The sequence below is a fragment of the Podarcis pityusensis genome (assembly GCF_964106645.2).
Source record: "Podarcis pityusensis genome assembly, chromosome: 1".
In the NCBI taxonomy this organism is placed as follows: Eukaryota; Metazoa; Chordata; class Lepidosauria; order Squamata; family Lacertidae; genus Podarcis; species Podarcis pityusensis.
In genome coordinates, this window is record NC_138028.1 from 35491635 (window position 1) to 35504330 (window position 12696).

Genomic DNA, 12696 nt, shown 5'->3' on the forward strand with positions numbered 1-12696 from the left:
TGGAAAAAGATGCTTAGCCTTCAATACTTCAAATATTATCTAAACTCTTCCACTTATTACTTTCTAACATTTACTAACTGTTACCTGTTATCTGTAAACTGAGCCTCTGTGAAAGAAAGGGCAGCTTATTAACAACAGACCAACTTCTGATCGTAAGAAGGGAAACAGTGGCATAAAGGAGGCAATATTGTACTGGGAAGAAAAGAATCATACAAAGAGAGAAAAGGCAGCAATCAATTTTTTTAAAAAATGAGTAAAAGTGGGAAGGAAAACTAGAAGAAATAAAAGTGTTGGCATCAAGAAAACAGTGGTGGAAGAAAACATATTGAAAGAACATTTAAAAAGAGAAATGACTGAAATTCCAGAACAATTTCTGTGAGCAAAAAGAAAGAAAGAAATATCTATATATATCTATAGTTGGGGGGTGGAGGAAGTAAAGTGAAAGACAGCGACATTTGTATAAAAGATATAAAGAAGTGGGCAGAGTATACAAGATTCATTTATTTAGATTTTTATTCCAACTTTCCACAAAACAGCTCAAGGTATACAGAGTTCTGAAACAAGGTTTTTCACATAACAATACAAAAGAGAGAGAAAGGGGCAGAAAGATGAGCTGGCCTGAACAATCTATACTTTCCTTATGCTGGGTGAAAATATATGCTGCTACTACACAATGACCAGTGAATTGTATACCAGCTATGCCTGGGAAGAATGGGGGCAAAACACACTTCCAGAAAATGAAAAGGCAGCAGAAAGGCCAGCAGATAAGATTCAGGTATTCCAGGGAAAACCACCAAAACCCACCAATTACATGTCCACTTGTCACATGGTTGCACTGGTGCCAATGTACACAAGCTGACCAGAGACCATGTCTGTCACGTCTACATGCCCCAAATGTGGAACCAACACAATCAGGTAGGAACAGTAGGTTGTGCCAATGGAACCCCATGGTGCGCTCGCTAAAACACCAGCGCATGAGCTGACGTGAATCCCACCATGGGTAAAGCTTTTCTGCTCCCCCTTTTCCAATGGAAGAAAGATATGCAATCATGTAGTCACCATGGGAATCTCATGGTGTGCTCTGTCAAAGTCCAAGCGGACGTTCTCAAACATGCAACTCCTTGGCCACAGCTGCTTCTGCAACTATGTATTATACTGGTTGACTGCCAGTCACATGTTGACACTTCCCCTTTGTTAATGGCGGCCCACCTCCTTTCCCTGGCTGGTTGCATTGCTCCTTTTCATGCTGCCCCATCCTCCTTGATGAATGACTGCCCATGACTACCCAACAAGCAGGGCTTCCTGCACAGCCCCAGCATTCCCTTCCCTTAGCTTATGCTGGGTTGCTCAGGAGGGCTGATGAAGACTGCCTGGGGATGTGTTTCCCCATGCCACTTTGAGAGCTCCAATCTGAGTCAGAAGAGGTATCAGAAGAGGATTCCCAGGTACATACAGCCCCTAGTGAAACAGAAACAATCTATGTGATAAATACAGGTGACTAGGGGTGGCAACAATTCACATCAGTGAGGATGTTGTGGAGGACAGAGAGGCAAAGAGCAGGTGTGGTGCCCTTCGTGGCTTCATCTCCCTGTTGGGAACGCCCATCGCTGGTCTAGCATGGAGCTTCTCAGGCTGCCTGGTGTGAGTAGATGGACTTTTCTCAATTGGCTGTATGCAGGTCAGTTTTGTTGGATATGGGGTGGAGCTCCTCGTGGTCTGCACAGGAAAGGGTGGCCCAATTGACTGTTCCTGTTGGGAAATGGGCTGTGTAGAGCAAAGGCGGGTGGAAGAGAGAGCAAGCAACAAACAATGATCAGCAGCTGGAAAACACAGTTCCTGGTACACATAGCTGGCTGTAACAGAGCAGAGGAAACAGTGAAGGTGGTGCCACTGCTCATACCTCAGCCTTCCCTCCCATTGGTGGCAAGGGTTTGGAATAGAGCACCTGGCCTTGGCCAATCGAGAACTCACTTGTATGCAGTGTTAGCCCTCTGTGGAAGGCACTGCTCCCTGCTACTGGACGGGAAGAGCACTAGGAGCAATATAGTTGAGGCAAGACCCAGTTTTCATTTATAGCAATCCAGGAGATACATGAGAGGCAATCACAGGCCAGTCATCCTTTGTAGCACACTTCTTCCTCTTCCCTTGTTTACCTGTGTGGGGTGCTCCTGGTACCCCAGAGTGGGGCTTACCTGTAAGTGGGGCTGAGTGCCTCTCCTGGGTGTCAGGAACACTTTTTCTCTCTGTTGGTGGAGAGAATGGGAGTTCCATGAGATAAGAGTATTCATAAAGGAATAAGGAAGAGATGTGAGAAAGTTGCAACAGATATGTATTACAGCAAATGTTCCCCCTTCCCTTGCTCACCTGAGTGTGGTGCTCTGCCTGGCCCATCCAGTTGTTGGAGTGGAGTTTGCTGAAAGGCGTTTGCATCTGGTCCAGAGGTGAGGTCCTGTTCTGGTTCTAGGCCAATAACATGACTGTTGTGTGCAAGTCCCTAGGGGCATTCTTGTCCAAAGTGCTCTTTCTTCACAGTTTCCCCTCACCCAAAGTTCCCCCTTGTGAGCAAAAAGTGTGAGTGACATGGGGTCAGGGAGATGTAACTCTATAACGCATGCCTTGTCACCTGACCTGTAGTATCCCTATGTGAAGTTTATACACTGGTGGTGGTGTGGTGCAACAGGGACCATATGCTCTGTCATGGTAATGTGTCTGGGGCGAGAGGCAGGAGGGCTATTTATAATCTCACCTCCCTCCACTGATGTCAATCACTGGAGTTTGGGAATACCACCAAAAGGTGGTATTCAACTAAGTTTTACTCAAAGTAGATTGAAATGAATGGCTCTTAGTAATGTTTACTAATTTCAGTGGGCCAACACACAGTAAATTTTAGCTGAATAGCATCCTAATTATTTTGGGTTTTATAAAGTCTGATGTTTTCTATATGATTTGTTTTTGTGATTTTTAATTGTTTTACTTACATGCATTGTTTAGAGATATTTATTAACCAGGTTACTTAAAATGTAACCCCCCCCCCCGAAACCCTCACTTGTCTTTTTTTGGCGTTGACACAATGTCCTCCTCATCCAAGTGGCACTCTACTTTCCCCCACTAAATCCAGATACGCTAAAACACATTGTGGGCAGTTGTGTTTAAAACAAGAAAGAAAAAGTGCTGAGCTGATTTTTTATTGGGCACCATCTATCGTCATTTATTAACACATATAATTTAATGTATATCTAATGCATGTGCTGTTGAGGGAAATGAGAGGCAGATGGGGCTCCTCTACCTGGGAAGGTAGACCATCTAGGAGAAGGGGAAATCTGATCCTAAACCTCTGCTGCCTTGCAGCCATACTCATTTGTGAGAAAGTCTTTGGGGGTAAACTCTGAGGAACAATCCATATTTGCTGTCATGCGGGACACCTTTGGGAGAAGAAAAGGGTAAGGAGAAAACTCTACACAATTCTGGAGTGGAGTCCCTCCTTCTGGCAGCTCCGGCAGCCAAGCTGGTGCCAAATGTATTCCTTTCCTTTCCACTACAGCTAGATGGAGGAGGTGAGGTTGTGTTGTCTGGGCAGCCCAAGACCTCCAAACTCACTGCCCTGGTTTGCGCCCTGGAGAGGTCACGTTGGTGCTGCTAATGCAGGAAAAACAACGCTGGACACATCAGTTACGAGTTATAAGCTCAACCTGATTGGCGTGAGGTACAAGCGTTACGGGTTGCTTTTGTCGGTAGAAGTGGTCATCAAGCCAGGCAGCCCCAGGTCAATAAATTGCTGACCCGCACACAGGTCAATGACTAATGGAACACAGCCATCATTAACTGTGAGAGGGAAACACTCAACACTGACATTGCTGCTCTGCAGGAGACCAGACTCACATCAAATGCCTGTCTCTGAGAGACGAACTACAACCTTTTCTGGCAAGGAGGGCATCCATGGCATAGGTTTCACAGTGAAGAACCCTCTTCTGTCTGCGAAAGAACTGCTGACCAAGGGCTCAGAACACTTGCTTTCCTCTGGTTTGGTTAACATCTTGAGTGTCTGTGCTCCCATTATGTGCTCTGACGTACAGACCAAAGACCAATTCTACGAGGAACTAGGCACATTCTTCTCTATCAAGGCAAAACAGCAAATGTCCTGGAGGCATCCAAGGTCAGGCCAATGACACCAGCTGAACTTAATTGTCATCAGGCTATCGGCCCTGAACTGTGTTCATGTTGCATGGAGCTACCACAGTGCTGACTGCAACACGGATCAGTCCCTGTTGACAAGCAAGATCCCTCTCCAGCAAAATAGATTACATAGCACAAAGCAGGAAGTGTGGACATGAATCAACACTGCTAGAACAGCCAACTTTGTGAATGCTTCTCCAATTCCGACGAACAGGTACTAGAGAGCCAGTGTGGTGTAGTGGTTAAGAGCGGTAGACTTGTAATCTGGGGAACCGGGTTCGCGTCTCCGCTCTTCCACATGCAGCTGCTGGGTGACCTTGGGCTAGTCACACTTCTCTCTGAAGTCTCTCAGCCTCACTCACCTCACAGAGTGTTTGTTGTGGGGGAGGAAGGGAAAGGAGATTGCTAGCTGATTTGAGACTCCTTAGGGTAGTGATAAAGCAGGATATCAAATCCAAACTCTTCTTCTTCTACTGAACTTCCCAAGAGACAGCACTGAAGTAAGGTGGAACTACATCAAAGAGGCAACCTACAACACAGTGATGTCCTCCTTTGGCAAAAGAGAGCAGCAGGTCCCTGGCTGGTTTGAGGCTGGCATTAAGGACATGGATCCTGTTATTGCTGCAAAGCACGAGGGCCTTGTGAACTACAAGTTTACACCCTTCAAGAAGTTGCTTGCTGCACTGAGAAAGGCAAGGAGCGATGCCTAGAGGATTGCCAGATGATGTGCCTATGACTACTGGCTAAAGATGGACCAGACCATTCAACTCGCTGCTGACAGTGGCAACTTTCACAATATGTATGTAGTCATGAAGGAAGCCTTCAGGAAAACTGCACCACTGAAAACCTAATCTGGAGAGATTATCACAGACTGCAGCAAGCAGATTAAGTGATGGGAAGAGCACTATCAAGAACTGTACTTGCAGGAAAACATGGTCGCTGACACAGCAGCTGACAGCATCCAGACTTGGAAAAGCTGGATGTTCCTCCCTTCCTTGACAAGCTGAAGAACGCCATCAACTCCACGGTTATGTGGTTAAGTCTCGGACAGGACAGAATGCCAAAAGCCCTGTTAAAAGCCAGCCTCAACTTCTCCCTCGTGACACACCTCCATGGACTTCTCTCGCAGTTTTGGGAAACAACACCTTCATTTGCCCCAGCTGCAGCAAAATAAATCTCTCCCATATTGGTCTCTACAGCCACAGCAGGCGCTGTAACGCCCCAACAATTTGACTTTACCCTCAAAGGCGCACTCTTCCATTGTCTACCAAAACAGATGGATGCCAAAAAAATATACTTAAAATGTGGAATAGTAGTCATTTCAGTAGTGGCAGAAGTCATTGTAGTAGTAGCAGCAGCAGCAGCAGCTGTATTTGGTTTTGAACGTGGAACTTGTATTGCATTTGTTATATTGATTCCTTTTTGTTTGGGATCTGTCAGCTGCTTAGAGATTCATGCTGGAATATGCAGCGGTATAAAAACTAAATAAATAGCTGAACACCCTCTGTCAGTTTTGAGTGTTCGCTGGCCTGGCCTGCGACTCCGAGGATTTAAAAAGAAAGAGGCAAGCGTGCGTGTTGGAAACTGAGGAAACACAACTGCTCAAGGAGGAAACTGCACACATTCACAGTTTCCGTTTTTGTTTTAAAATTATCTTGCTCCCTTGGGGCTGGGGGAATAATTTAAAAGGAAATGCACTTTCACATACTCAGGATGTTTGCTGAGTTATGTAGCAACCTGTTTTCTTTGTTTATTTCGAGATGGGCCCGTTTTGCTTCCAAAGTGAATGGCTCAGGGGCCCCACTCACTTCACAGTTGCAAGGAAATTAGGTTGCTGATGAATTGCCTGGTGCTACGAAGCAACATGTCTGGATGTGAGTTTCTCAGGAGCATCAGATTGGCCACCGATAGAGGAAAAAGTGCTGGAGAAGACAGGCATTTTGTGTGATCCAGGAAAGCAATCCTTGTGGGGAGTTTTTTTTATGTCTTTGATAAAATGCTGTTAGAGAACCTTGGGGAATCCAAAGAAATAAAGAGCCCAGGCTGTATATGTACCATACGCAGAAAGTCTGAGGATATTCTGTGCATTCTCCTTGAAATAATGAGCAGTTCTGGTTAGCCTGTCCATACAGTGATCAATTGATGTCGGGCAATGAGTCACAACACATTGATCTTTGTGTGTGTGTGTGTGTGTGTGTGTGTGTATCTGGGAGAGAAAGAATCTTGGCTTAGCAGGAAAAATCCTCCTGAATAACATAGGAGCAAGGAAGAGAAGATAATCTTTTTAAAAAAGATAACAGATCACTGAGAATAAAACAACAAAAAGAATAGTTCCCTACCCATTACTTCCCACTGTGTGAACTTTTGACATATCCGCAAACTCTTCCTTTCGCTTGCTACTGCTGTTGTAGTGCTCGCTGTACAGCTTTAAGGACATCTGTTCAACAGCATCTCTTTGTGCTTCCAGATAGCATAGCTGAACCTCAGCCTAGAAAAAGACAACAATAAGAAATAAAATCCTTTGTTTTCATTCACAAGGAATACATGTATAAAGTCGCTGCTTTGGGGCCCAATGAGCACTCGATCCAAAGTTATAATGCATAGTGGTATTAAACATTATCCTAATATTGATTAGGTGGTTCTTTATACATTAAATTGGTGTAAAATTAAAAGGCCAATAGCCTACAAAACACTCCTGTTCATCTGATGTGGTATGTTTAGAATTATTATTATTATCATTAATTACCCGCCCTTCACCATAAAATCGGGGGTGGTGGTGTGGTGTTTACAACAATTTAAAATACAATATTAATTTTTTAAAAAAAGAAAATCACAAATCACAGTAATAATAAACATCATCAAAAGTTCATACAATTGCTTATATTATATTTTGATTTCCAATCTCCTTGCATTATAAATCTTCAAGACCATTTTCTAAAAGGAGATTCTTGGAAACGAATAGCAGTTGGCTTTGGCATAACCCCCACTACACCACAGTGGTGTTTTTATCTAGGAACAGAGATGCTATCAAGCAGCCGTGGTACATGACGACTTCACAGTTCCTGAGAAGAAGGGGACTAATTTGAAAAAAAGAAATGGTACCATAAAGAGTCATTGCTGCTCAAATGACACATACAAAAATAAATAGCTTCAAAAAATAAAGAGTTAAAAAATAGTTAAAAACAAAACACAACAATGCAGCCCCCACAAACACATTTAAAAGGCTGTAGACTATTAATCAGCCTAAGGCCTGGTTGAAGAGGAATGTTTTTGCCTGGTGCGTAAAGATGTACCATATATTCAAGGTGCCAGGCGAACCTCCCTGCAGAAAAGGCCCCCTCTGGACCTCTCATGCACACAAAGAAGGGTCTCAGTTGATTATTGCAGAGTTCAGGTCAGTTTATATGGGGAGAGGCAGTCCTTTGAGGTATTGCTATCCTGAGCCATATCATCCAGATTTCAGTTATTTCTGGCTTACAGTTTACTCAGATTCATTTGTCCTGAGCCAACATATTTTTGCACTGTGGGATTTCTGGCACACACTCAATATCACTTGTCCACAAGTACTTCCCAATTTGGGTCAAAGGAAGGGCAGACTGAACTTGCAAAGGGGTGTACGTACAAAGACACCTCTCTACTGAAGTGAATAAGGAAGATTCATGAAAAAGTTCTGTGTATTATCAGACTGCACATGAGGATGTGCACTGGGGACGCTGTCCTCTGTCCTCCTACAAAACCAGCTCCACAGGTAAACACTTTTCTCTTCATCCATTGTTTAAATATTCCAAATCTTCTAAATGTACAAAGACACATATCAGGACTCAGCAAAGAGGCAGATTTACAGCAAGGGCTTGGCTTTGAATTGTCCTTCCCAATGGCTTCTTGGAAATACAGAATATTTGTGGGGGAACAGGCAATGTTTATCTGCATTTTAAGGCAATGTATATATAATTTTGTTCTGCCCTGGAGAGGTGCTGCCAGTCAGTGTAGACAATATTAGGTTACACAGACTAATGCTCAGCCTGTGTTCCCAAGACTTACTTATTCATCTGTGGAATTTATGTTCTGTTTAGCACTTGCCTTATGCTTCATAAAAGGGATGCGGGTGGTGCTGTGGGTTAAACCACAGAGCCTAGAACTTGCCAATCGGAAGGTCGGCGGTTCGAATCCCGGCGATGGGGTGAGCTCCCGTTGCTCGGTCCCTGCTCCTGCCAACCTAGCAGTTCGAAAGCACGTCAAAGTGCAAGTAGATAAATAGGTACCGCTCCAGCGGGAAGGTAAACGGCGTTTCCGTGCGCTGCTCTGGTTCACCAGAAGCGGCTTAGTCATGCTGGCCACATGACCCGGAAGCTGTACACTGGCTCCCTCGGCCAGTAAAGCGAGATGAGCGCCGCAACCCCAGAGTCAGCCACGACTGGACCTAATGGTCAGGGGTTCCTTTACCTAATGCTTCATATGTCATTCTTTCTGCTCAAGTGTTTGTTTGACTAATGGTGTAAATAAAAACAAAGGCATAGTATTCTCACTGCACCAATCAAACATTCCCAAAGATTACTCAGCAACCTGAACTTTAAGCAAGATGAAGTAGATTAGCGCTGGTGTTTTCTTTTAGACTATTTCCTGGTCAAAAGAATGTGGAATAACATCTGGCTTCAGAACCTATTGAATAAAGTACTTTATCTATTGCAGCTGTGTTGATGAGTTGGATTCTTGAGCTCAGAGCACCAGATGACATGGGGATGGGTTTGGCCATTTGCCGTAATTGCCCCTGGATTGCTGGGAGGACTACAGAAGCGAAGTTGAGCTCAAGAGCACTTTGGGGCCAATATGGTATTGTTACAACACACTCTACTAAAATGCAAACACGCCAATTAAAATGACAGCAAGCTTCAACTCCCCCCCCCCCTACACTCTGTGTCCCTTTTCCCTTGTGTGTAGTGGGGTGTTTTTTTAAAGAGTGTAAGCCTGCTGGCAGGGACTGTCTTTTTTAAATTGATTATATGTAAGCCTCTCCAGGAGCCTGAAGAGTGAGGTACAAATTCGACAAATAAATAAATAAAGGGATTCAGAGGTGTAGAACCTAATGGGCTACAAGGCAGGCTGAGAAGGGGTTGTGACTATTCAAAAATGTCCGAAACTGTCCAAAGTTGCAGGCATCTATGTTGATCTATTGCCACACAGAAAAGCAAACACACACACCAAAGAAAAGCAGGACATAGCACAACAACCAATTTATTAGGATCAACATTTCTGAGATCCTGTGTATAGTTTCCAGGGAGTAAGTTCCACTGAACTTAGTGATGCTTGCTTCTGACTGCAGCATGTAAAACCCATTGAGCTTTAACCAAAGGTCTTCAGTCCCCTGAAATGCAGTCTTTAGATTTTAATTACAAAATGCAAACAATCGTGCAAAGAAGTGTCTCCATTTAAACCGGCAGTGTGAAGAAGGAACCCCATCAAAAAAAGAAAGAAAAAAAAGACTCAACCTCTACTTGATTGCTATTCTCATTCTCTGACTTTGTCTATGCTAATATGTCACAAGCAAACTTGAAAACTTCATTAGCACCTGATTCAGTTGCCAGAACATGGAAGGTCCCCCCTGCATTACCCTGATGCTCTGACAGATGACCTCCATGTCCAGAAGCTGGGCTCCTTTGCATTCCCTGTCCACTTCACCATTGCCTAAAGTAGCAATTTGTTACATGCAAAGCTTGTGGTAGAGCACAAGCCTTGTGTGCAAAGGTCCCAGGTTCAGTCCCTAGTACATCCAGGTAAATCTGGAGAAGACTTCTGCCTGCAAATCCTAGAAAACAGCTGCTAGTCAGTGAAAGATACTGAGCTAGATGGATAAATGATCTGACTTGGTATCCCACTGTTTCTAAGGCCACAACTTATGCCATCAGCTGCAATGTACACAAAGTGAGGCCTTCTCTTCAGGCCTTCTCTCCTATAATGAGGAAACGCCTGTGCAGATAGGATTGGCAGCACTGCCCAAGGCTCCAATCCTAACCTCAGTTGTTCAGAGATGGTAATATAAATTGGAAGTGACAGCAGTTAGGAACGGGGTCCATATATGTTAAAAGGCACCAGTCCTGACAGTTCCCTTTTAGTTTCTGATCCCAATTCAAAGTGCTGGTTTTCTTCTCTAAAGCTCTAAATGGTTTAGGATCCCTGTACCTAAAGGAACACCTCCACCATATGAACCTTTCCACACTCTTTGGTCTTCAGAGAGTGGGAGGAGCTGCTATGTGAACATAGGAAGAACCAGAATCAGCCCATTGGATCTGCCTACAGCCAATCTAGTCCAGCATCCTATTCTCACAGTGCCCAACCACATGCCAGTGGGAAACCTGCAAGCAGGATCTGAGCATAACAGCACTCTCACCTTCTGTGGTTTCCAGCAGCTAGTAGTCAGAAGAATTACTGCCTCCAACTGTGGAGGCAGGGCCTAGTAGCCAATAGCCTTTTCCTACATGAATTTTAATCATAAGCCACATTTCTAGAGAAAGGGATATTCACTCAAGTGCCTTGGACTGTGTGCATGCCCTCCTTTCATCTAAGGTGTGACTGAGGGTCAGAGAGGACAGGGCCCTCTTGGCAGTCAGGTTATGGAATATCTGTTTCTTCGAGACGTTCTCCTAGCTACCTCCTGATATTCCTTCAGGCACCAATTGAAACCTGTATGTACATGTGTGTGTGTGTACACAGGTATGCTTTTCAATAGCGTATCCAAAGTTTACATCTGTGGCTTTGATGGTTGCTGCCTGTTTTAAATCATTTGCTGCTGCTGCTCACTACTCTTGCATTTTGTCTTTTGTCCACTGCACTGGGGTTGCCTGCTTGCTTTTCAGCATTTTAACTGATGTTGTTAGCTGCCTTGTGGCCTCCAATGTGGAGCTGAAAAGCAGGATAGAAATAAGCCAATAAATAAATAAATAGACGATGTGGAGAACTTGGAAGAAAGAGGGACTCCTGCTGTAGAAGTATGCTATAGAAATAATCAAACCAAATAATTTGAGAGTTCCAACATACTTTTAATTTAGTGCAGCATCATTCATTGTCAAAGAATGATGTAACTAATTAAAAGGGTAAGACTACAGATAGATCATGTGTGCATATGAATACACACATGCACATTCCATGGCTGACTCATGTCTACAGATTCCAGAAAACTCCATTAATGAGTACAAAGAAAGGAAAATCAGATGCTCCCTTAGCGAGCCAGGTAATTTCTCTTCCGTGGAAAACAAATTAAATTTCTTTCTCAAAGAAGTGTCTCACAAATCACCAGTGTTTATTGGTTTGATAGTTTTGGCTATCTGGCATTGTTCGCAACATACTTTGCGACTTCTGATTTATGCCTGTCAGAAATACACTGCATTTGTATTTTAGATATCGTCATTATTATTAACATGTTGTCAGTAGCTGAAAAAGTTCCAAAATTAAGTATCTTCTGGAATAAAGCTTTCTATTGCTGTTGTCAATATGCAACTAGTAAATGGCTCTTGCATTCTACAAAAGCTGATACATCTTCTTAGCTGCCGGCAGTGCCTCATCCTGAAATAGCTGGAGAGAGTAAGTCTGACACAGGGGACTGATGCTGCCATTTGCATCTGAGAAGACCTGACTGAGATAAATGTTGGAACAGCTACCTTCCATCTTCTCTTGGTCCACGTACATCACTATGCCCTCAGGGAAGGCAGAAGACAAAAAGCCTAAGTCAGGGACTTCATGTCCTCAGCTCCTGAGAAAACAGTGTTTCTAAATATTTGGTAATGTTTCTTCTTTTTAGTATATTTTGTAAAATGCCTCAGGGATCTTGGCAACATGGTGGCATATGCTTGCAATCAATCAATCAATCAATCAATCAGTCAATCAATAGCTAACTCCCATAGTATTATGCATGAAGCTTGACTTCTTCTGGATTGGATGATTGGCCTGTATTAAAATTTCAGCTTCACATCCCTCCTTCAGAATTTTATAATTATATTGTTTATGTACAGCCCCAATATTCTGAATGATCTGAAAATACCATAACCATTTGGAGGTACACTTATGTCTAAAGAGAGGGCATAACTATTCTTTAAAAGTTTTCTCATATTCAAGGTGTCTTGGACTGTGTGTTTGTGTTTGTGTTTGTGTTTGCGTGTATGTGTCTGAAATTTCATATCTGTGGTGTAGAAATACCTTCTATACATTTTAATCTCCATTCTCTTTTCAAAGTACACACAGTATGTCTCCCCTTTTAGCTTTTCTCCTAATCTCTACATTTCTCTCTCTCTCTAGAAGTGAGGCCTGGAAAATCCAATCAGAAATTGGTTAGCTTTGCCAACATGAGGTGTAGCTCCCAAACCTTCATCAAGGAAAATTCACCTCAACCAATCAATCTTTCTAAGTTCACAGAAAGCAGGCTGCAGTAGTAGTCTAGACCCAAGCGGTCTCAAAGGCAGACTTCACGTGTTTCCAGGCCTGAATGTGAAGGAATACATAATGCCTTAGAATTTTCCATTCTGCTACAGACCT

General features: G+C 43.5%; 1 protein-coding gene and 1 long non-coding RNA gene across 4 annotated transcripts in view; both read right to left on the reverse strand.

Annotated features, from left to right (window-relative positions):
• Positions 1-12696, reverse strand: part of AKAP6 (A-kinase anchoring protein 6) — a 241769-nt gene that overhangs the window by 80220 nt on the left and 148853 nt on the right. For all 3 annotated transcript variants that reach the window (XM_080977407.1, XM_080977406.1, XM_080977405.1), the window contains exon 8: positions 6513-6661. In XM_080977407.1, coding sequence (XP_080833533.1) covers positions 6513-6661 — 149 coding nt within the window. The remainder of the gene's footprint in view (positions 1-6512; positions 6662-12696) is intronic.
• LOC308475590 lies at positions 426-3086 on the reverse strand. The gene is made up of 3 exons (XR_013985313.1): positions 2365-3086; positions 2193-2243; positions 426-1764 (listed from the first exon to the last, which is right to left on the reverse strand). It is a non-coding gene; the product is annotated as an uncharacterized lncRNA (long non-coding RNA).